Genomic DNA, 26,762 nt, shown 5'->3' with positions numbered 1-26,762 from the left:
CAAAGAGAAATACAGGAAATTACAAGAAAGGTTGTTCTGCGTCTACTGATAGTGTCTTAATTCTAAAATAAACACTATTTCATAATCTGCAGTGAACACAAGCTGATTTGTCTCCGCTTCAACTTCTAATATTTGTAATGTTTTTTAAAAAATGTTCAAACAAGGTTAAAATGCAAGTTTTTATTAACAAAGCGATAGGTCAATTTCCTATTTGCCCAATATATACTGTAATTTACAGATAGTATATAAGATTAATTGCTGGGAACAAGTTTATTACCTCTCATTTTAACTATAGTAACAAGAGAAAATACCAAAATCCCTAATCACAAAAGCTGTGTAATTATTTTTACAAAATTGTAATTTTATTCAATACTCACCCAGCAGTAAATATTCATGTTCACAGATGATTCGCTGAATACTTGAACTTAATACCACTGTATCAGCAGAAGCCTCCTGAACAGGATTTATATTTCATGAAAGCCAGAAATATAAAATATCTATTTAAATAGCACTAAACTTTTTAAAAACTTTTTTTAACACCTAGAAAAGACAAACTGTCGCACATTAAACTCCATATCCCAAAAATGGAGTAAAAAAAAGTCCATACACTTAAGATATGTATATATATTTTTAATATTTAAACCCACTAAAAGTTGTAAATACAACTTTTTAATGAAAGGCACAGTAAAATCAGACATTGCTGATGTAATACTCAAATGAAAAATTACAGTACAAAAGCAGACAGTTATTTATGCACATACAAATTTCCCAAACTCACACTGGAAAATATGTCCTCTACCACATCCTTATGGGGCAAAAACTGGATTAAGAATAGACAATATAAACTGGCATCTGAAACGGTAAACTAAGCAAACTGCACTTATACTTAACGGTTACTTAAAAATGTGCTTTATTGCTTTTCCATATAAACAGAATTTCTTTTCCCTGTATTAAAAAAAGTAAATCCATTATTTTAGAAGGGGAATGGTTTTACTTCCAATGCTATTTTACATGACAGTGTTTAGTGTAATTAAGCCATTAAGCAAACAATTATTTCCGCTTTAACTTGTCCAATACACACAGGAATTTACAGTAGCAACAAAATAAGTTTGCTTATTTATAAAGTATAAAGTGGATGATGGAACATCCATCAAAAATTAGAGTTGTAATTTACTGGTCCAACAAGAAGAGAGTAGTAAGGTGAAATAAATCATGCTAGAACACCTGTGAAAATCCACAACCTTTATTTCCAAACCTCGGTAACTTCTTAAACTGTTTGCTACCCGAAGGAAATCGTAAAAATATTTATCGATACATACTTTTTTTTTAAATAAAAGGAGCAAAATAACAAATGTTGCTAGACCCATTAAAAAAAGTGGTCAGGTATACATTCCCTTTTAAGACAACAGTCTTGGGTTACTACTTATTGGACCAGAGGAAAGCTGTATAATGCCAGCCATTTATCAAAGCTAATTAAAGCCTAGTGCAGGTCAACTGCAATAGAAACGCACCATTTAAATTCATCATATGCACTTCCTCTGGCTTTCAGTCAGTACATACAAGTGAAACCATCTGAATCAAACATTAATAGGTAAAGCACAAGGAGTTTCTTGTACTGATGAATTTCTTCACTACATGCTCATACCCCGTTTCCTACGTAAGTTACACTTGAGTCATTAGGGAGCACAAAATAAAAAGGCATTTTTAAGCAAGACTGGGATCTATGATACATATAACCAGAATCTTTGGTATATGCACAAATGTTGTGATACATGGGAATTCACAGTCCCGTAAGCATTTCATCCCCCTTATGTACAATTTTTCAAATGCTCTCTGTCGCCAACACATTTTTTGATTGCCACATTCCAGGACACTAGAAGTAAACACAGATCTACTGTACAATATTGAATAAAAACCACTTCCAGCCATCCATAGGTGGAAAGGTCAAGTGACACGACACATAATTATCCTTGTCTCAAGTATTGGGAGGACTGTTTAAATAACCCAGAGGTGTCAAATGCCAGAGGATTTACCAGTAGAATCCATCTAGGCCACACAGACAGTAATGTAAACTCATTTTACACACAGATACAAAAAAATACAAAAGGTTCAATAAATTCTACAGACGAAACCAGTGGAGATTAAAAGAAATGAGTGTTTTATCTAAAGTAGCCCACCAGAAAAAGGGACCACCAGCTAAGATATGCCTATAAGAGGAATCAAATTCAAAATTGAGCACTATAATAACTGTGACTTCCCTCTAATATGCGTGGCATTTATAAAGCCTTCAGCATTTTATCCAGCTGTACACTGAACTTCCACTCACCCTCCAGTTAAAAAAAATGCAAACACTCAGGATAAGTGCAAACTTTAATCACTTCATAATAGTCATCCTTTAAATACAAAAACTCAATTCTTATAACAACAAAGAAAGAAGAAACTGAAAAAAAACAGCTGACTTATGAGGGGGAAAAGACTGTGCAATGCTGCCCAGTTTAGAACCACAAAAAAAAAGACAACTCAAAACAGAGCCTCCACAAAGCCCAACAGCTCCATTCACTACCTCGCTTTATTGCCAAGTTGCGCAAGGTAATCGTGTAGTTCTTTAGCTGCCTGAAATCGCCCGTAGCGTTTTTTTGGGTTGGCACACTCGTCCAACAGGGCTTCGAGTCGTCCATCTTTGGCTATTTCTGCTGGAGGGTCATGAAGCAGTCCCCCAGTGGTGCCACGCCACATGGCATGCTTAGAAAGTAGGTTTTGGCAGATGGCATAGTAGTTGTGGTCCACTGTGACGCGCGAGCAGAGAATGTCCTTTGAGAAAGAAAGACAGGCCTCTTTGTCACAGTCCTCGAATTTACTCTCATACCAAACATCCCAGTTTTCTGGTTTATCTGTGGGGAGAGACAGAAATAAAAGTTATGGACCATAAGCACATGATACAGTATATGCAAGTTTTTGTAAAAATCTGTATATATACACTTACTTCCAGACCTGCATGTTTGAGTAATTTGGAAAATCAGCACCTCTCACAAAATACAAAGATTCTTCCAGTTGTAGGCATGACTAACAGTATTTGTGCAAATGTTGGGTTACAAAAAAAAAGAGAAGAATAATACAAACCTATATTTCATGACCACGCCATAACATTCATTGGTGGTCATTCTCTTAATGTGACTGAGAAGCTAAGGATAGGATTCATTAAGCCTGAAAGCATGTCTATGACCCTGAACCTCACACAACCATGCAACAATGGTGAAGGATGTGTTACTTTCACACAATTCAAAACAACTGACTTTGTAAATACCACCATTCAATAAGCTAAAAACGGGACACTTTAGGTCAAAGTGACAAAGTGAATACATAAAAGACAAACATTATTAAGAGGCCAGAGCAAGTTAGTACACAAAGAGCTTAAACTGCCAGTTGTCATACCTGCATGTGTACCCATATGCACTCTTATATGGTATATTATCATTTACAACATATCATTGAACTGTAATACAAGATCACTATTACAATATTATTGTAGTATACTGTCCAGTACTTTAATAATAAAACTGTACCCTCGCAGAGTACTCATATGGTACTTTTTCACATCGTTGGCATCTTTCACATTAGAAGACCGACTTTAAGCCACAACTAATGGGGCAAAACTGTGAACACACTGCGGTAATTATTCCAGACAACGCACAAGTGAGAGAAGACACACATATGAGGCATTACCGAATAAGGCTGAGCTACATGCCCCACTTTTTACACCAAACTGGATTTACAAAAACCAGAGAGTACCCATATTAGAAATAATAAATAGAAGGGATGGCCGTTTACAGTATTTTACATGGCACTAGTATAATCAAATAAATTGCTCCATTGCTATGCTTTAAAAAACCCTTTTCGCAGTTGTAAATTTTGGAGGAAATGGGGCAGAAAGGCTTGCATACAGTTCTGAAATTAGAACGAATTCAATTTAAATAACTCCAAACGGTTTAAAGTAACACAAAAATCAATAATCTCTCACCACGTGTTGTCATATAGCAATCCTCCATTTCAATCTGGACAAAATCACAATTTGACTCGCTTTTCCGCAGACACCGTGCAGCCATGCTGCCTTGTTTCCAGTCAATCGATAGCAACGAAGAGCACTGATGGAGACAGATTTCTAAACATTTTGTCAAAGTTGCAGGGGTGAATCCAATTAATCTTTTACTGCAACCCCACTCTCGCAAGCAATTCATATCCTGAAATTGACAGTGCCGTGTCAACAGAATACCACAATTGTCTTCCTTCCTACTCTAACCATAAAAATCTGATGACTGTTGCCTTCAGAAAATGCAACAGCTGCCAAAAATACCAACTCAGCTGCTTTCTTATACACCATGAGCTGTTAATGAATGCTGCAGAGGTCTCGCAACTGCTCCCATCTTCCCCAAAACATCAATTTGCAAAAACGCCTTGAGTTTCATTTGCGGTTTTCAAACCATCTTGTAAATCACATTTTTAAAATACATTCTAGAATTTTCTGTATGAGTGCAAAAAGTTTTTTAAGAGGTATACAAAAAAAGTCTCTATGGTCTAGTTTAACAAACCTCAAAGAACAAGAAGTGCTACTGTATACATACAACTTAACAGGTTAAATGCTAAAAACCACATATAACACTTTCCTTAGCATTAATAAAGGCCGGACTCGAAAAAGGCACACAACTTTCCACAGGATGTATTCATGTGCATTCGTGAAAGACCACCCATAGAGCCTAAACACCAAACTACTTACTCTAGTCAGAGTTCAAATTTACTAGCTAAGGATATCTAGGCTTTTATGTATTTAAACCAGTCAAGCAAAACATACTGGGTAACAGAATTAATTTAAGAGACATACTTTAGTTGAATCCCAGAGATATACAAACATCCCTTAAAGTAAATGAAAAGGACTTCAATGAATTTGTATGCTCTTCACATGGCTTTAATTTGTTTGACTCAAAAGACTTACCCAAATCTCCTGAGAAACCCTCCTAAGTCATTCCAAAATAGCTTTCATTACACCGCAACAAGACAACCTTAAATTTTCAGTTTACTACTCCGTTATGAGAACCACTAAACAAAGAAAATCACAATGTTCAGGTCTTTTTTGTATTTCCAATTAAATGTAATAAACATCTCAAATCCTTGCATACCAAGATAAAAATCAAAGTCAGATTCTGATCTGGGGCAATTTCATGTGCAGCATGAAATACTTTAAATACTTAACATTTTAAATTAAACATTCACAGCATTTCCCATAAATAAAATTCAAACATTTATATATCTGTTCTACAGTGTCATTTTGTAACGCTTTCATTTTGTGCATAAAACCTTAAATGGACAGCATTTGCAACAGAAGTTCTCAAACAATAACTGCATTACTACTACAAAGATATTCAAATCTTTTTTTTTTTTAACTTTGTCATGGTCTTCTTTCAAGTGAACTTTAAACGATAATGCTGCCTATTTTGGCAATAGAGCACATCTTGAGTAAAGCCCACATGTGCTACTCACTGGAACAGCAGCCTCTGCACATGTGAGATACATAATGTCCATCTGCTGTCAGGATTACAAACCTTGTACCTTGGCCAATATGTGAATATTTGTAAGTCTAATGATTTTGGACAGCAGAACACAGTGCTCAGTAACGGAAAGCCTCTTGCGATTTGTTAAATCAGTATATTTTTCTTCGATACTTAAAAGGGGAAATCTGGAAAGAAACAAAAAAAACTGAACAGGAGTTCATAATGCAATATGACCCTTTGTAATAATTCCACAATCCATAACACCGCCACAATGCTACACTGCCAAGATCTTCAACCTGTCCTCACAGTGGAGGCTCCTGAGAATGAAAAGATACCTGTACCTTCCTATAATGTACAAAGGCAAACTGCAGACACATCATACCCAAGCAGTGTCCAAAACACACTGAAACATCTGGGTATAAATTCTGGGAATAAAAGCAGTCTTAAAAAACAGTTAGCAAAACTAATAAGTAATATTTGTTTCCTAGACTGTTAAATACAGTAGATTTACCTTTAATATAGGGGGCTGGTGTATATAATTGTGTACTACAGTGAAATGAATACATAAAATACTGGCAGCTAAATTATGCATTCGATTTCTATTAATGTATTGTACAGTATGGTGGTTACAAAATACATCAAAAGGTGACCATATCAAAGCACAGATGGCACAATTGTGTTTTGTTAGCACATATTACATAAAACACAGTGCCATGAATTAATTTAGAGCTATACATTAAGCAAGCTACAACAACAAAAGACAAAGGAAGAGTTTAGTTACTGTACTTCAGTTTTTAAAGACAATATCTATAAATATGAATACTCAGACACTACAATATTAAACTCAAATTAAAAAACGGAACCATGTAATTTCTTCCATATGCTGTCTGCAACCTCTTAGTTTTGGAATGTTTAACCATCCTTAATTGGTAGGCAACCCCTGCCAGGCATACTAGACGTTGGCACAAGAGGATATTTAGCCTGGTACACCAAACCCTTTCATAGTCACTCAGACTTGTAAAGTAACTCGCTAATTTCTTCAATTGATGTGTTGGGTAGAGAGCCATTTCATGATACAATGCCTAGGTATTTAATGATTTCAGACTGGCTCTCCTTTCTGTTGTTGGCATTATTAATAAGGCTGGCATTTATGAAATAAATGCCTAACTCAGATCTAAGTCTGCCCAAAACACCAAAAATCATGCAGGTTATATACTAATAACATTTACTATTACTATACTTTAAATTAGTATTAAACTAATAACATTTACATCCTAATAATGTGATGTGTGACAGTCCCAGCACCAATACTTCACTGCACTGCAGTAAGAAGAAAATTTACCAATTTGAGAGGATTGGTGTGTGCTTTTCCCAAGATATTCCTAACAGACTGGCATTCCGCCTCGCTCATTCCATTACATGTAATTATATACCCCCAACCCCCTTATGTAAAGGAAAAGCTACACTTATCAATCAAGGAAAGACAAAAAAAAAATAATTTGAGACCAGAGAATACTGTCAGGTATTTATGTGCGAGATCCAAGCCCAAAGTATTTCTAAATGGACATTTTAGAGTATGATGTCCCAGTACTAGCAGAAGGCATCTCTTCTTACATAATAGTCTACATGAAGAGGACTCATCCTTAATGGGGCATTGCTAGATATTTTGGAGTATAAGATTATCATAAAATTATTACCTATCTGCAGTCTGGTATAGTTTGGTATCTGTTTCACAGTTTTGACTTTAAAAGCTTATACATCAAACAAAAACTATTCAATATATCGCAAAATGGCATGGATATAACATGCTAAAGGTGTTTATATTTCAATGCTGCATATGTGAAGTAAACAGTTAATTAGTTCAGAGCTGCAACATTAATCCCTCTCCAGCAATGTAATTTTATTGTTTTATGTTAAATAAGGAAACGTTTAACTCAGCTATCTCGGAGAGGCACCAAAAGGCTGCTGTGACAAAGTATCTACAAGTATAAAAGTAACCTGAGAACTTACTTTGTTTTATTAATCTTTTATCCGCTACTAAAACATTCTCGGCATCCACAACAATGACTTTCCCATCTCTGGGTCCAACTGCAAAGTTGTCGAAGCTCACATCAAGGAGATAGAGTGCAAAGTCAAAATCGTTATTTGTGAGCTGTTCTGCAATTTCCATCAGCTGTGTGGCCAGGTCTACCCGTTTTTCCCAGGGGGCATTGTAGAAGCTCCAGAGCTCTTCTCCCACATAGTTCACTGCCACCATTCTCCCACATGCTCCAAGGTACTTTGCAAAAGGCCAGCCCTCATCTGAAGGGAAACTCTGTGGAGAAAAATAATTCATTGCCAATTTAAAATTAGCATGTATGCAGAAAGCACAAACATTCGACACGAGTCTTACACAAATCCCAGCCTTTCTGCTATATAAACAAGGGCTTCATTATATACAGTACAAAAGACACTACATGAAGCCTACAAGGTTTAAGAAAAAAACTGAATATATAATCAGGTTTAAAGCACACACAAAATCAAGTGACACATCAAGTAATATTTAAGAGGAAGGTTTTACTGGAATGTCCTGGGAAAAATTTATTTTAAACATTTGGTTTTGTAAAATACAGCACAGTGAGCTCTATGAGTAATACCATAAAAAGCTTTAAAATACAAATGCTTTCAAAAGGAAAGAATTTTTATAACTCCTTTAAACATTATGAGGGCATTGGCAACAAAGAAATAACAGGGACAAATACCTTTAAAGTTAGATCTTTCAGACACCCCACAACGCAATATAAATAAGCACACAAATGTTCTCGCTCGATATTAACAAGCTTACTCCAAAGTAACCTGAATTAGTTTAATTCAACGCATTCCAGAGTGCCTCCAGAGCTTTCACTTCATTGCTTTTTCACGCTTTAATACCAAGTTGTTGTGAAACCAAACCAATTAAAGATGAAAGCAAAAACTTTTAAAAAAACCTGAAACATCCTACCTTAAAATTTAAAGCTATACTATCCCATTTCTCTAATGACGATATTGTCGAATTTCTTTACGTCCGAGTCATCCGATTGTAGAAATAAGACTCCAGCCCTTCCTGAGACACATGCAGCAATTCAGTGCAGGGAATCAGTAGAAGTTATTAGTGTTCTGGATACACACCACTGGAAGGTGGCAGGTTCAAATCCCAGGTAAGGTACCATTTTTGCACATTTAACCAAGGTTATTCAACGGAACTGCTCCAGTAAAATAGACAGTTGTATAAAGGGATGCAAATGAAAGTTGTTTTAAATAAAAGCACAAGCCAAAACAATGGAAAGGTGTTACTTTTCATCAATTTATCCTGAACTTGGCTAAAAGCACTTCAAAATAGTAACTGAGTAAGATAATGGATATAGGCATTTAAAGCTCAAGGACCAGTACTGTTACCATAATGGTTAAATGAGTTGCTGTAGAAAATGGATATAGTTGTAAGGTGCGACCAAGTCTTTATAATATTCCTTTAGAGCTTATAGAAGCTCTAACAAATTCAATGTTGGGCATGCTTTAATTTCATGAGTGCCCTTAAATATTAATGGCTGCTTTCTTTAAAATGTCATAAGGAGCCTCAAAAAATGAAAAAAGCTGTTATCCAGTAAAGTCAGTTCATTTCTTTCCTTCTTCAGTGGAGTGTCAGGTTCAGGCACAGTTGTAAACAATTTTCTGCCGACATTCACGCTCCTACAAGAGCAACATGAAGCTCATTCTCTTTGGTATTCTGAAAATTCTGAACATGAAGTTAACCACTGACCCTGAAACTTTGCCTGATCTTTGAAAGATATTAATTCACTGTTTATTCGAGGTCTCCTGTTAAAAGAGACGCAAAGCATACCTCAGGGACAACAAGCAAGATTCAACTGGCAATTAAAAGAAACCCAGCAAAACGCAACTCCTGAAAATGTACTGGAGGCACACAACCAGGAAGCTGACATACTATTATTGGGTTTATTCATTTTATGCAAGCTGAAACCAGAAAACAACTTTAAATTATTTGTGAGAGAAGGCATGTGGTAGATTAAATGGCATTATACACAGCAAGCGCAATCGGATGTATACTGTACATCAACTGTCTTCACAAGAAGTCTTTTAAACCGAGATCTTGCATCTCAAAGGTGTGATCCATGTCCAAAATGTAAATAACTGCACAAACTGTACTTGGCTCAATTATCCAAGTAATTTCCTGGAATTCAAAATCTCAATCAGGAGAACATCTTGCAGCGCCACACAGGCTACATCAATATTTCCTGTCTGTCATAAACAGCAATCAATAAAAAATGAGCTCAATGGCAGAACTTAAATCTTCCATTGCAGAAGAAGCCTTTATTCTGGGGAGACGCATATCAAATCGAAAATAATTTTAATCAGTTTATGAAAATGGTGCCTAAGACCGCCAGGTTCATATACTTGGATTTAACCTGAGAATTACAAAGAAACCCTTAAATGAAGTTTCCCATCTAATCAAGATTCTGATTTTCTGGTGCAAGTTTCTTGCAATAGGCTTGTTCTATTTCTCTACTACTCCTGTACGAAATCCTACCTACCCATTAAAGCTGCATTGAGAATGTTATTTCCCTTCCCTCCTTGAAGTCTATGGCAACCTCTTACAGTAAAAGATTTCTAAATGAAACCTTAAACTTTTAGTAATCATTGGAAAAGTTCTCCAAACCACAGACAAACACCCCTTGAGCCTCTTTTTCATGATGTCCTTGAGTGTAATAGCTTCACATGCTGTGACATTTAGGTGAAATACACTGAGAAGAAAAGGTTTTATTAAAAGCACATGGCTTTAAAGAAGGCCAGACTACATACAGCTTTCAACAATTACAGGTCTGAATGTGAACGTAGGCTTTGTTTCCCCCTAAGTGGAAAAAATGGTGGAAAATAGCAAATAAAATGATTGAACTTTCTGGAAAACTCACAATTACCATTCAACGCACATTTTTGTGCATGTATTCAGTAATTATTGGATCCAAAATAATCTATACAAACACAAGTAAGCTGCTGTAAAACAATGAACCTCCAAAAAAACCGTGCAAAAGTGGGGATGAAAAACTCCTTGAGACTAGGCTAGAGAACAACAAAGGCATGTGCTGTCCTGACTCCCTCATAGGGGCATCTGATACTGTAGAAATGAAAAGGTATTGTTACTAGATATGGGTGGAACACTGGCAGGTCCTGAACTTTGGAGAGGAATAAAAATATAGGCTATATATTTAGTTATATATATATATAATTTATTACATTAATTACATGTAATCTGCTTTGGGATAAAAACTGCTATACATAAATATGCTATACATGTTCCGGAAGGAATTTTTATTTGGTCTTGAACACCAAACAATCCCCTAACAAAAAGGATCCCAGGTTTCTCGCCGCACATCCCTACAGGAAGAAATCGTCTCTTCTACAGCTGCTCCACTTGTGCAAAATAACCATTTTTTAAAATCTCTTACCCTGACTTGAATTTACTGGCTTGACCTTCCATTTATGGGGGTATAATAGCCACCTTTACTGTGGCGTTTTCTTACCTACTAAAAATGTAACCACAACCAGCCCAGAACGAATCGAGTGCCCCAGCGGAAACTTCTCAAAACCCACTTGCTGGCACGCTCCACTCACTACACGCTGCCTGAGCTTGTCTGTCGAAAACAAAAAAATGTGCGCTTGCCTGCAACTGTGCTACACTTAAGAGTACAAAAAAAGCATACATGTTTAGGACAACATGCACACTGATGCAAAAGGACTGAATCATGCTTACGTAGGGCAAGAGAAGTGTTGAAGGACAGAAGTGCACAGAAGACCTGGACGCAATTTCAGAAAGATCTTTCTCAAGACTTGTTCAAAAACAAGAAAACAGATTAAGCTGTACCCAGTATTCCTAAATCATCACGTTCACAATATTAAAGAATAAACCAGAAAGTGTAAGCCTCTTAACTGCAAACTGTAATGCTCTGTGCAAATTATATTCAGTCAGTATTTGTTGTGCCAGGTAAGCTGTTAAGGATAAATGACACTCCTGTATAATGTTCGGCGGCACGTTCTGCAACCAAAAAAAAAATCTGTCATTAAGACATTCTTTTATCTCCCTTTGCTGCAGCTCTGCAAGCCTCCATCTGGTTTTTGACCTCAACCTTCAATATGTTTACAAACCCTTTAATTAGGAAATAAGTGGTAAAGTACATCTCTAGGGGGAGATGGGGGGGTAGACAGGTGTCTTCAGGCCCTGAGATTAAGTAATTATCGCACTGACCAACACAGGGCTGGTTGTAAATATCAAAAGATGCAATAGAACACCCAAACAGAAAACTCCTTAGAAGTTACTCGTTGTTAATCTAACCAAACAGCTAGCATCTAAATGCAGAGTAGATTGGTTCACAGGCAGTAGAATCTATTCAAAGAGAAGTCCCTGGGACCACCAGGCAGCAGGCAATCAGTTTTCTCTACACCATCATCCAGGGAGACAAACCAAAGTTTTTAAGCAGCTGGAAAACGGTCTCAGATATTTCCCCATCTCACATCAACTGGCTTTAGTCCGAAATCAAAAGGCTCTCTAGAATAATAAAAAGCCTTTACGTATTTGGGGACATTAAGCTACAGTGCACAAACCATTTCACATACATCTCGTGTTCCACCATTGCTGACTGATGTTTTTAGCAAGAAAACTAGCAAGTGGATCACTTAGACTTCTGCTTAACTGTTTTTACACTCAGTCCTTGGTATCAAAAATACCTTGCTTCAAGTACATTGTTCCACATACAGACCTTTATCCAATTTCTCCTCAGCCACTTTATTAAATAGTTTGCTCTCTTATTTCTGTCTGAACAGCTCTTAATAAGCATTTGGATTATAATAGCAGGTGAGAATGACAATGCATAACAAAACCACAGTGAGTGTTTTCCTGGCAACATATCTGAACAAGTTATGAGACTCAAATTGGTACAGGATGGGGACCAATTATAAATTCCATTCAACTTTTTAAGAGCTGTAAGCAAGTTTAAAAATATACCTTAGATAGACAATTGAAATCAAACAGCCTGTGATTAAGAGCTCAGCTGGAACAAAAAAACAGATGGTACAAGCATCCCCCAGGATGAGTGTAAGAACCACTGGCGTAGTGCTGTATATATGAAGCCTAACTCACATTATATACTTACAGTCAAAATTAAACCAATCCAATTTATAGTGTCAGCACTGACTGCTAGTAAGCATACATCTAAACAGCTCAGCGATGAGATCTACTGCTAAAAAAACAAGTGCTCAGATGTACCGAAATGTACCAACCACAGGTGTGCAGGTGGTTAGCATGTAATGGTAAAAAAGGCCTAAGTGCTGATGTTAAACTTAGTGAAGTTATTCTGATTACTAAAAATCTCAAGATTGATAGCAAGAAAGCCTTTTTTTGTCATTTATCAGTATTTGTCCACTGATTTAGTTAATACATGCTATTGTGATAGCAGTCATGAGGATAAATCAACCACCTTAATGGTTAGAGTTAATTCAGAAATGGAAAAAAAGGATTACTTGATTAATCAAAATGAAGAACTGTATGTGTTAAATTTAATTTTTCAGTGGATTTCGAGTTTTCTAAAAATGATTAAAATTCCCTTCTGACTGCACCAAATTCAGTTTTCTAAAACTGAACATGTACGTGCCTGGAAAAAAAAATATATGCTTGTTTCCAAATATATGGATATTCATGAAAGTCTGTGGTATATTGTGCGATTTCAAAAGGAGAACTATTAGTCAGTTACATACTTTAACATTTAATATAGGGCACAGAAAGATATTACATGAAAAACTGAACTAGCTTTTTGACAACTCCTGATCTTGTAGTTCTTAAATTAAGACCCTAGAGCTTTTTTTCCAATACACCTACTTGTTTTGAGATACTAATCTCAATATAACTTAAAAGCAGAACATCACAGCTGACCCGAAATGTTCTGTTTTCGTCTGTAGAAAACGAATGCATTTGACTGACGTAACCGCAAAAGCATGTCATGTACTATTCTCAGCATGACTGAACAGATGGGCCTGAAGACTCTGAAAAAGGAAGAAGGTAACAGTCAACATGCACCGATTATAGGAACTCTTTCAAATGGAGGAATTTCTGCCAGTTAAGGTATCCTGTCAAATAAACGGGTAATGTTGTTAATGTTTCTGTGCAGGGCAGGAGTTTTATTCAAGTTTTGGAATATGTTTTGGTGGTGGTTGGGATGGGGGATTTAGGCCTGTAGAGACTTTAAAATAACTGCTCAATAACAGTATTCGGCATATCTGGTTTAAAAAAAAATCAACTGCATTCAGAGATTTACATTTCACAAGGCTTCAGTTGTTCTGTCATTATTTTTTTTGCAAAAATATTTTTCCCCTCAAAGCCAAGCAGCCAAGCCTACTCATGACTTTACAAGCAGGGAAATTGTACTCCAGTTCGTCTGAGCACACAGTCCCCACTGTCTGCCAAGCCTACTATATCACAAAGAATTTTTTTCAGCTGACAAAGGGAGTCTGGTTTCTTATACAAAAAAAGTTGTTGCCACTAATTGTGGCCTCCAAGTGAATGTAAGTTGTTTTGAATTAATCCAATCTTGCTGCATTTTTGGCTCACCATTAAATATTAGTTTGCAAGAAAATTGGTTAAATGTAAATGGCATGATGGTTTTTATGCCTATTGTGTGTAAAGTAATAAGCAATTTAAAATGTAATATGGCAGACATTTCACTTGATGTAGTATACAATAGATGGTACAGAAGGGTACAGATACATTTCCTTAGCCCAATCTCTTATCCAGCATTTCCTTGAAAGATGGCAGGGTATCAGTCTCAAAACCATAGCTGGGCAGCTTGTTCCATACTCCCATAACCCCCTGTGTAAAAATGTGCCATCAATTCTGTTTTATGTGCTTCTTTGAAGACTGAGTACTTAAATCAGTTCGCATTGTAGTCTTCTCTGTTGAACACTAAAAAGACTTTACTGTACTTTAGTACATTCCTTTAAACCTAAAAATGTATCTGGTTGCTCTTTGTTGGGCTAATTCTAGAACAGCAATATGTTGTAGAGTGATTACTAAAATTGTGCACATTACTCTAAATTAGATGTTACCAGGGAAGCAATAAAGACACCTATTTTCATATACAGCTTCATTGAGGGCAGTGTTTTTCATTCAGTACCTGTAGTTTAGCTGTATATTCTGCTTTTGTCAGCATTAAATGTTATCCGCCAGGTTTGCCCAGTCTTGAATTTTGTCAAGGATTTTAATTTTCCTTTGCAACTTTTACAGCGTTTGTAAAACTTCCCCTTTTGGCGTAATCAGGAAACTCATCTAGTGTACTAACTATACCAGAATCTAGATCTTTGGTATGGATTAGGAAGAGCAGGTGTCTTAATGCAGATTCCTGCTCTACTTCACCCAAACCAGGACCTTCACCGCTTATGTCTACTTGTTTATCCAATGACCTGTTGCAATCCAAGCACACATTACCGTGAATGCATACAGCTTGTAATTTGAGAATGTTATAAGCAATTTTACCAAAGGGCTTCTGAAAATCATAAATGAATGATCATACCATATGGTTTATTACTACTGTTCCTTTTTCATAAATAAAGCAAGACCAACCTTAACAGACTATCCCCTAGGATACTATTTCCATTATGATGATACTCTGGTTTAATTCTAATTGTTTCCATTTCAATAACCTTAAAAGTCAGAAGTAAAAACAAAAATTAAATCTATTACTTGGCTCAGTTTTGTCACCCTTTTTACAGGTGGCCACTGCATTAGCAATTTTCCAGTCCATGAGCACCACCTTTGTCTTGAGCGACTGCTGGGAGTGTTATGATAATGGTCTATGAATAGCATGTATTTAAGGAAACAAGACAATCAGGTCCTGGCAAATTATTCATCTTAACATCCTAAGAGCTTCTAGTATCTGCAGAACGTTTGCTTCTTCTTTACTAAAATAATTTATAACAGTCCTTTCTCAGTCTGAGGCATGCTGTTGATTTCTTCTTTGGTAAACACCAAGATAAAGACTAATTTGATACATCAGTTTCTTTTTTGTTACCTAAAAGTTTCCCTGTCACTATCCTGGATGCATTTTACTTCATCCTTTACTGTTCTTTTGCTTAAATAATACTGAAAAAACCTTTTATTAAATAACGCAACCTCGATTGCAATTTTATTTTCAACCTCACTTGGTCTTATATCCTTTTAACTTGTGCTTGCAATTAATATTATTCCTTTAAACACTTTTCATCCATATGAGAGAATTTGGTTTTTCCTCTTGTGCAAACAATGCAGAACCCTAGTCTTTCAAAACTGAGAACAGCACAAAAATGGATCATTTAAGAAAAACAAATGCAAAGAAAACTGGCATAAATAAGAACGCCACTGGCTGTTACACAGTTAGACGATTCTTTATTCAGTTTCTAAAGGCAATTCTAAATACCCTGGCATGAATCCCTGTGTTTCTTGTCATAAATAGAAAAAACACTTTAAGCCGAAAAAACAGCTAAAGGCACAGAGGCACTCAATAATCAGCCTGCGATTTGCCCTTCTCCATCTTGTAAAGCACCATGAACCTATCCCAATCTCCTTCAACAGGAGGTGTACAACTTCCTTTTTCCTGGAAAAGGACTAACCTTTAAGATGAAATACAGACATTCCAATAAACAAAGCTCCTCCATATCCTTCAGAGCTTGTGGTTATTTTTTCTCATACTACAGATCTCATGGCTGAGACACAGAAATTCTTAGCTACCATTAACAGATGCACAGCCTAAATAATTAAAAGTGCTATAAATGCATTGTTAAATATGCAGTGCTGCAAGATAAAATTACTTCACTTAAAGGAGACATCACCACTTAAGAGTCAACACAGCAAAGAAATAATTGTGCAGGAATGGATTACTGGCTGGCCTTAAAACCCTAAAAAATGGAATGAACAAGAATACGAAAGGAAAAAAAATACCCCTTAAATTCGAGGTGCTCTCCCGGACAAGGTCTATTTGCAGAACAAAAAATGATAGATTCTGCTCTACTTGCTCTACTATCTAGGGCAAAGCAAGCACAAATCTTATGATTAGGTTTTAGAATACTACTGGCCATAGATCACAGTAAACAGCCTTATGTCAAAATAACGGAGCAAATAAGACAACACAGAGGACATACCTGAAGCACCAGGGGTTCTGGATTGAATGCCAAGGTCATCAACAGCTGCATACGTTCAGTGTCCTTTAAATTCTTAAGCAGAAAACTCCCTGAATCTTTAGTCTCAGCATACCGCCTTACTATTCTGTCCAGCAGTCTTTGAGATGGACAGTGCACAAGATCTGACCATCCCTCTACAACCTCCGGAGTTAGCAACCGAACATCCCCGTTTAGGCGAGCAAATTCAGTCTTGTACATTGCTTGTATCAGGTCGCAGCGTGGTCGACCTGTGGCTCGTTTACAGATTTTCTGGTCGATCTCCGCCAGCTCCTGATTGGACCCCAGGCGTTTGAGAACAATCCTCCTGGTCCCCTCCCTTGGTTCCCCATACTGTGCAAAATAGACATTTTTCACGTTGAAAAAGTCAAGAAATCTCAATCGTCCCCATGTCTCAAAAGAGATCTGCCCATTCATGAACTTGCGGCACCAACTTGTGCCAAAACAAGCGGGGCACTTGTTGAGGTTGATGAAGCGACGGTCCGTGAGTTCATTTTTTTGGAAAGAGGCAAACAAGTTGTGAGTGTTCATCAGCAGGATGACGAACAAACCAATGACGAACAGGAACTTCAGGCATCGGTACAGACGGCCGAACTTGAGGGAAAGGAGGCGCAGCATGGTCTCACATAACACTATATGGTACTAAGGGAAGGTCTGATGATGCCTTAGAGCTTCTCCATCATGTCTAATCAGGCCCAGATTTCTTCTTGTTCATAGTCTACAGCTCTTTATTTAGGAAGCAATGCTGGAGTCGTATTGCAGCGAGAATTATGTGCCCCATATTTTCAGACGTTTAGCAAGCCCGCCATATGAAAACTCAACAGCAGCCTAGAAGAAAAGAAAAAGAAAAATATTAAATCCATAGAAAACAAAAACACAATGCTACAACCTGACTTTGTGGGGCATAATGAACTTAAACTCAACATTCACTGAAATCCAACAGCTACATCAAGTTTACTTCCTGTGCACATCGTGCATTATAAAATGTTTTTTTCTTTGTGCTCTTGTTTTATATCCGCTTTTTGGGGTATAATTTTTTCCAAATGGCATTTCTTGGGTAATTCAAGAAAACTCACTAGACTGGTTTGTGAGCTGAAACCAGATCCCAAAATGCACCCTGCTCCAGGAATTACAGGTCTTACAACCTTAATTACTGCATTGACTATGTTACTGGACATTCTTCAGCAGCAGTTTCATGACATCTCCAAACCTGTAATATGTATGTGTACTGGAGTCCATGTCCTTAAAACAGTATCAAATTCACAATTCATGCACAATACATACTGTACTTGCAATTTAATGTTGTGCTATGTGTTAAAGGTACAGTACAAGAAAAACTCATCAGGAATTAAATCTTGTTTCCTCAGAATTGAGAGGAACATGACAGAGCACAGTACTAGACTGCAGCTTGGCCTTATCAAACAATCATGACACTAGGCACTACATACTAATGAAAATTTGTTTGATGCTACCTTTTTGAAAAATAATACAGTATACAGCAAATAAACAGGGTGTAAAAGCTCACATTTCAAAAAGATTTCTAAACTCCGTTTTAAAAACACTGAAACAGATGTTGTATGAAGACAATAGCCTGGGGTCTGAATATTAGCTTTTCATGTACCATAATATTAAAGGTTGGTGAATCGGTCTTTTTGGAACAGTACTGAAACTGCTGACTGTTCACAAAAAAGTACTCCCATTTGTGTGCAAAACATGAGACTGGTGTTGCTGAACTTGATCTTATGAAGAAAAGGTTTTGTTTTTCTAGGTACATCCAGTTAAGCCTCAGTCATGCACTAACCATTCCTTATCAACTGCAGAATGGCCATACCCCCTTACAACACAAAATGTGCACATTATAGACACTCAGATTGGGTTGATAGCATCAATATTCATTAGAGGTTTTGCGGGAGACATCTCGTATACATTAGCTGGATTGTTCCGATTCACCCATGGAACAAAGCAAGGTCTATCTAAGCAATTACTATGAATGCAGACGTTTATATTTTGTTACTGCAGAAGGTTCAGAGTGCTAATTGATCTTTGATCAGGGTGTTATCACAGAGATGAATAATGCTATGTTAACACTAACAGCTGCACAGGATATTTTTTACAGACATTTACTGCCAAAAAAATAATTCCAGCAGTTAAGATGCTGTACTAGAGAAAGGGCAGGGGAAGCCTTCACCAGGCTACCTAAATGATCCCAGAAGCACCTGGAAATAAAAATGTGATTTTAATACACTGCCTATCACTGTCTTAAACTTTGTGAGGCAGATGTTCAAGGTACTAGAGACACTGAAAAACTGCATAGATGTGCAGTGTTGGCAAAAAACGGTAAGTCAGTAAAAATCCTGTATATTACCAGACAAATTGCCACTACTTTATTATTCACACTCCGAAAGTGATCCAAATGAGAAAACCGAGCGCGTTCATCTCTAATCTTTCCTTCAGAGGCAGGTCTACATGTGTTTCTGTAGGAATTTCAGTGTTGACGGCCTAATTAATTTCCAGCAGAACAGAAGTGAAGCTGCTTACAGGCAACAAGAAGCATGACCAAACAAGAGCTATTGACTTCAGGAGCTGCCATTCCAACTGAGACCTGCCGTTATCACACGTCTTAACGCGCATGCTTCTCTGGAAAGCTAAGCCTTAAGCACTTTGAAAAGTGCAGATTGCAGGAAGGAATTTAATGAGCTTGGAAAGACTGTTTAAAAGTTTGATCCCCCAGGTCTTCTACTTGCTTTTCCACAAAGTGCATCACACCTAGCGCCTAACGTTTGGCTACTTAATTGAATCAACACACAAATTGAAGCCCAACACACATATTACCACCTTATTTTAGAAATCTTCAAGGAGAAGTCTATTTTACTCACGAAAATGATTTGTGAAATAGTCAAGGCATCTGAAGGTCAGTAGAATATCTGAACAATGGACTGCTCAGATACTTTTCAGATTTTACTGAAGATGTACATATGAGTGGATTAAGAAAAGCTTCCTATTACGAAAGCCTTCCCTACTGACAGTGGTACATTTTTATAATAAATGTAGAGTTCTAAATTTTATAAAGCTCTGCATTTAGAACAAATCTTTATAAATAATGGCAAATTCATATTACTAAAAGAATACCACTAATGAGACACTTCCACTAGTGTTGAGCCTCGAACTGGAGATTAGAAAATATGATTGCTTGAAATGCCCCAAGCACAGATGGGCACACAATCTTTAAACCTGTTAACTTCTGTGCAATCAACAGGCACAGAAAACAGACAGCTGAATTGGCAAGATATTTAAGGTATACTTCCAGATATTTAAAGTCACTTCAGGTGAGATGCAGAAGCTGTGACTGAAGCCCACTGTAAATGCAAAATCAGAATGAGAGCGTTATGAATTATTTGTCTATTATTTTGCATACTGTACAACACCATGTCCCTAGCGGCAATCCAGAATTCCAGCTATCCAAGCAAAAGCATGGAAATTCGTACAGCTCTGCATTTCCATTTATGTGCTAACCTTCATTTCAGAAAATACAGTGACCTCCCAGCAGATTTTATACTGCTGTTCCTTATCTAACAGGACATTAGGAGTCTTCAGAAGCCAATTAAGAACATTAACCCCAAGTCTACCCTTACTATCAACTAAACATAGCACATGCCTAGAACATGTAAGACAAGTTGTATTTTTTTAACTAATCTACAAAGGTAATGCGAACATTTACAAAAATGTAATCACAATTGCTATGGATTGCTATTAGACATTTGCTGTAGGAGACAGTTGGTGTTAAGTCCAACACAGACCTTTCACTAGGTCAAGTACAAGGAGACATTAGGAGTCCCCTACAGAGACTATCAGTCTTCAATTAAAGCCTAATCCAAGGCTGTATCCCTTGTATCTGCTAGTTTTGCGGTTAATAGGGAAATAGGGATTCACAATAGAGGTAGTGCTTAGGTTTGCCTCCCTGTGAAAAAAAAAACATTTAATAACTGTAAAAGTTTCATTTATATAACATTATATATACAGAGCCCATATATATCATTTAATTTGTAGAGTTCCAATACAATGCAGGTCTAGAAATGCTCAAACAAACAACTTCAAGGTCATCTTGGGGCACATTAAACATAAAATTGCCAGTCTCTGTACATACTGTACCAAAGAACAAAGAAAAAAGCTTTTCAGCTGTTGGTTAGACCACTGTACTATCTCAAATCAAAAAGCAGACAAAACTAAAACTTGTTTCTTTATATAACCTGGTTTTGTCTTGAATTTTTGGATGTTTCATCACTGGCCATCAAGCAATGTAAACTTTACTTTTATCAACCCTCACAGCATGGACAAACCCAGGTTTACAAAACTCCAAGGTCCCTGTTATATTAATGTTTATTACAGTTTCTGAAGAAAGAGCCAAATCAGTTTTCATCATGGCAAATCTGCCAAGTGAAAATCAGTTCCTAAACATGCTTAATAAACCATATGCTTGCACATTGTCCACAAAACAGAGCAAAAACTAGTTCATGAAGGCTACTTCGAAGTACACATTTTCCAAATCAACACCTGGCCATACAGACTACAGTAGGACTTAACCAGCAGATGGAAATTACAAAAAGTGCCTCAGTGATAACATGTAAAACATGCAGAATAAAAACCAAATAGTCAAAAACACTAAGATTTATATTAAAGGCCAAAAAGCCAGTATTTCCACAAGTTTGGCTCCTTTATTCGAGTAAATAGACAGTTTTCAGTGTAGATGATACATGTACTGTACCTATCATTTCGGTCTCTCTCTTGCAAACGGCCCTGTTTCCCTAAAACGCACAAGAGCAGTACATAGAATAGAACAAACAACAAAAAAAGATAACTAAATGAATGCCAAGGAGATAGGCAGATAGATGGAGAATCAACTAATATATTTCCAAGTCTTGCACTACATCATGAGATGCAAAGGTTTCCAATAATGTAAAATAATGCACATTTTTTGCAACTATACATAACTTGGTCTCAGAATCAACACTGGTGTCTGTATGCTAGGAAAATGTAACAAATGTCAGATTTATTCATATTTGTTACTACATGTATAAAGAAACTAACATCACAATTAAATTGAAACACTATCAAATGTTTTATTTCTAAACAATTCATATTAAGATTACACATTTTAAGCTTAGCAATTTTAAACCAGATACATGGGTTTCGCATTGTTAAGCTTAATGTAGATGGCAGACATTGTGAGCCATATACAAAGAACAGACCTGTAACTCACAAGCATGCCTAATTGGCAAAACCATATATTAAAAATAAAATGCTGAATAGCTGAATACATCCAGCATTTTTCAAAAATCACAAATGTTACTTATCTGCAGATTGCAAATATGAAAATTGACCAAAAAATAAACAGTACCATATCTAACTGCTTTTCACATAAAATTGACCGCAGTGCTTTGAATTATTGTTGATAGGGATATCTACGGTATATGCGTTTCTAAACACACCACATCCGAATACTGTAAATGGATAAACCGATTCAAGCATTGCATAAAAACATTACCACTGTATTTTGCAATTTAAAGAATCTCACAGGATTTTCCAAACATTTGCTGTGATAGAGATACATTGACAATGTTATTTAAATACTAGAAAGAGCAGCACACTGCTTCTAGATTATCAGTAAATTCAAACCTTAATTACGAAATTAAAATTTTCTAACTCTATGCTGTGCACATTATCTGAACCTACAAAGGGAGGAGCTGAGCGAATTAAACCACTACCCCAATATCTTACAATTTGATTCAGCTGCAATGATAAAATTAAAAATTAAAGTCATGCAACTTTTAAGAAGTACAAAATTAAGCTTAAAATTCATTTTACCCACTGCTCAATGCAGTTTTGTCGATTCTTGTCCTGCCCCTACCTTTCACAAGCTTATGCACAAAACTGTGGAAGTTCAGGAGCTGATAGAAATAAACAATTGTACATGAAACAACTGAGAAGTCTGGAAACAGGTTTTAAAATATAAGATATCTAAAATATTCCTAAGATCATTCCTAAGCTAAAAGAACCAAACTTATAATGTGGCAGTCCTGTCTCTAACTTATCTTCATGAACTTACCTTTGCGATAATGCTTTATAAAATAACTCTATAAATGACTTGCAGCACTACTGAAAGTGGCAATGGACAGGACATTGGTCAGTTTTTTTGTTTCATATAGAGAATTGTTCAAATACACCCGTTATCTAAAGTTTTCTTTACTTTCTATTTATCAGTTATTGCCAGAAATATTTCCCTTCAGTAATTGCCAGTAATTACCCAAAGTGCCGGAAATGTTTTTTTTTTAAACTGTCAAATTATTTCTAACAATACTAATTATAGCAATTCAATACTTCCTAACATGGAAAATAATTAAAATGGCATACATTTCTATTAGAATCTTAATGATTTATTGGAATACAGTATAGAACTACTTTGCAGTGGTTACACTAAGTAAATCTTGTCTCTCCTGACAATGTAATATGCACTGTGTTTCACAAGGCAATTCTGTGACACCTTGTAAAAATATTTCAGAAACATTCATTTTTGGATTGTCTGGTGAAAATGGTATGCACCACATTCAAAATCAAAGAAGACTTTATTTAATCATGGGAAGATATTTAATGAAGCCTGAAATTAAAACAATTTCTGCTTAAGTCTTACCCTTTTAAAAGGTTCACCAGGCGTTCCTATACAAAAGAACAGTTTTATTCATCGCTTCGAGTTCATATGCAGTAGCACACAGATAAGAAACTCAAGTTTAAAAAAAAGAAATCAAAAGTGTGATGGAATTGTTTCTGACATCTGCCCCCATTTTGTACCACAAATACCATCCAGATCATTAAGAGAAACTCTGGGGGGTTGTTCTGTTGTGCTTATAAATTTTCTTTTATAATTATAATTAGAAATGTTTTCGTTTTGTATAGAAAAGCACTCGAGCTCCGAGTATTCCTCCATGCGTTACGGAAGAACAAAGACTCAAGTAGGAGCTGCACTAAATTTAAAGTCAAGTTCTTGTTCTTGAATTGATCCAAATAACCTATTCGAGACGAGGGAACGATATTTCACAGTGCAATTCTTTAGAAACGACTTGAATTGTCTATGAACTTCGGTACAGTTCGCGAAGGTGCATTTCCCTGCGGAAAATCCGCGCTTTTGCAGAGTAAAGTTATGATGTGGCGCAGAAGTGCTAATTGCAACTGTAGCCTGGCTCAAGCTGCCACAAAGTTTCCAACACAAACTGGCAAACATGAGTCAAAAATCTGTCCTAAAGCGGACGGCAGGATTTGTCACCTTGTTGAGGAATTACTGGCATGGGTCCCTTCCTGGATTCAGTGCATAGCTGACTTTTTTCTTACCCTTACCTCATATTTGAAGCTTCTCAGAACCATGGAGCGAAATCAGAAACTGTTACACTGTGCGGATGTTATTTTCAAACTGCTCACATATTGTTTTCAAAATAAAACCAAAACAGAGAACTGTTTGTTCCGTTCAGTGTTACGGTTAAAACACCATCTGTCAATATCACCCGCAGATGAAAAACAACCTGTACAACGCACGCTGAAAAAACTTCAAGTCTTCACATGCATATACAAACCCTTGTCTAAAACCATCACGCTGTAAATCATTACATCAAAGGAGAGGAATCATTACCAAAAAAAAAAACAGCAGGCCTGTGATACCTGCACGCTATATGCGATTTGCCATTCAAACAAAATCAACTATTATTATCTCAGCTTCGGAAACCCCGAAATTTGTAAGAGCAGGTTTAAATAGGCAAAGCTCCCAAAGACTTTTCAGGAAAACAACAAAATGTAAGTCTACTTTAGAATTCAAATCCAGTTCAAGCTGCTTCTTACTTAACTGTAGTCCATTCATTTGCCAGGTGAATTCACAATACATTTTCATATCAAATTCCGTAAGCACCCCGTTTTTTCTTGTAAAGCGAAAATCTTCAGTTTCAAAACCTAATCTGCATTTACCAACAGCGGAGGATGAGAATTTACCGCTTTGATCATTCTGAACGGCAACTTTAGTTTAATTTCACTTAGTATGTTCGCTACTGTATTTTAACCTAGTCCCAAATGCAACATACTCTCCCACTTTTCTAGGATTTGTCCTTTTCGAGAAGCGTTGTTCCAACACAAAACCGAACTTTAATAAAGGGTTTGTGAAGTTGGAACAGAACTAGCCACATCACTCATCGTCTTTTTATTGAAACAAACATGCTTTGCAACATATGTTTTAGACTTTTCGCCCCCCAAGAACAATACTGTGAGCAGTTCATTCTGATTTCGTCACGGTCGCTAGCAAACCATATCGTGTTTCAACTAAATTCTGAGGTGTGCAGTGCAAAAGACATCTAGCCTTTTTACCGATATCTTTAAAACGTTTTTACTTTTCCATTGCTTTGCACGAAAGTTGTACTGTTTACACAATTATTATTATTCTTAGCATCAGTGCATGAAAGAAATAGTAAAAACAAACCTGCATTCGACTTTTCTTGACTCTCTGCTGTATATAGAAGTACTGTAGTTTCAAATCAGCACTCAAACGCGAGGCTTATTCTCCAAACTGCAGCTGAATATTTTGACTTGACACCTTGGAGCACTTAAGACGAAAATAAAAGGACTAAAGTAGATATGATATGCATGCCCAGCGTTACTCGCGAAAACAAACTCAAAAATCCCTCCAGATAACAGCTGGTTTGCAAAGAAATAAACGGTTTTGAGGTCGCTTCTTAACTCTCCCTCCGATTAATGTTTACCATGAGTCGCTTTTGTCCTTTTTAATAGATTATCTTATTTTGCACATTGCAGCTTCCCCCTCTTTATTCCGATTTCGTATTGCTGCTACGGGTATAGCTTGTTTCTGCTCCTATCTCACTCAGACTCTCACAAGCACCACAATGGATCCTATCCCGACTTTTCCAACAGTACACGATTAGCATTTACGACCCTCCTTGCCCCTTTACGTTACTGGTTTCCAGGAGATCGGTTTACCGTTGCTAAGGCACAACTCCTCCTTCCTCAGTAAAATTGGCTGGTCATTGGTTGGTAAATCGCTACTAAAAAGCTCTTTAAAGGTTAAATCCTATGTGGAATATCTCCTAAAGAAGATTTTTTCCATAATGTCGTTGAACCTCGGGTGCCCCTAACCACCCACGCACAAATAATTGGCAGTTTCTTATTCTGATGGTGCCATAAACTATATTGTGATATTCCTGCATGGAATGGAAAGAAGGTTAATAACTGTTTAGGACAATATCATAACCTTATCATTACAATATAAGTGCCTGTACGTTTACAATCCTGCGAGTTACAGTATATCAACGGTTTATTTTCTTTCATGAGATCATGAGCATTTTGTGTATTTTCTGATTGAGCAATGAATATTTCGAATCTTGAAACCTGGGACTTAAAGTAACGCTATCAACACCTTTATTTGATATTAACTGAGGTAGTCCGTACATATTGTACATACAGTACTGTATGAGCGAACGTTTATACAGTACTGTAGTAATACATGAGTGTTAGGGGAATTACTTAGGAATACTCTTGTAAATGAACACACTTTTAATGTTCTAATACTAGCAATTATTATTAAATTTTAAACTTCATATTAATAATAAATAATAGATGGTGTATTCTTATTTCACTGCATAGCTGATTCAACAGTGGCGAAACGTTTGTATTCATTGTGCAAACTAACACATACTGTACTATGTATAGAAGTATTCTGAAAGAGGAAGTTTCTTTTGGACTGTTTGCCAAAAGGGTTGGGGGAGACTTTCAAGGAACATTTAGAAATTAGCTTGACCTAGTGAGCTGAGACAAGACAAAGGGAAGAGTGGAATTTGTTTTGGTTAACATCAAATATCATTCCCCAAATACATTCTATGGGAGTATGGGGTTCTTGTGTGAAGCTGAAATTGGACTAGAATCACATGCATTTAAGAGCTAAGATGGACA

The 26,762-nt window shown here is 36.5% G+C and overlaps 1 protein-coding gene across 1 annotated transcript; it reads right to left on the bottom strand.

Annotated features, from left to right (window-relative positions):
- Window positions 1-2,355: 2,355 nt before the first annotated feature.
- Window positions 2,356-25,732, bottom strand: dipk2ab (divergent protein kinase domain 2Ab). The gene is made up of 4 exons (XM_088914107.1): window positions 25,279-25,732; window positions 16,734-17,597; window positions 7,554-7,857; window positions 2,356-2,891 (listed from the first exon to the last, which is right to left on the bottom strand). The coding sequence occupies exons 2-4, from the start codon at window positions 17,385-17,387 to the stop codon at window positions 2,560-2,562; spliced, it is 1,290 nt and encodes a 429-aa protein (XP_088770233.1). The 5' UTR covers window positions 17,388-17,597; window positions 25,279-25,732; the 3' UTR covers window positions 2,356-2,559.
- Window positions 25,733-26,762: the final 1,030 nt, after the last annotated feature.

This window comes from Atractosteus spatula, chromosome 4, assembly GCF_055471065.1.
Source record: "Atractosteus spatula isolate fAtrSpa1 chromosome 4, fAtrSpa1.hap1, whole genome shotgun sequence".
Lineage (NCBI taxonomy): Eukaryota > Metazoa > Chordata > Actinopteri > Semionotiformes > Lepisosteidae > Atractosteus > Atractosteus spatula.
Note: the sequence above shows the minus strand (reverse complement) of the source record. Positions and strands in the feature narration are given on the sequence as shown.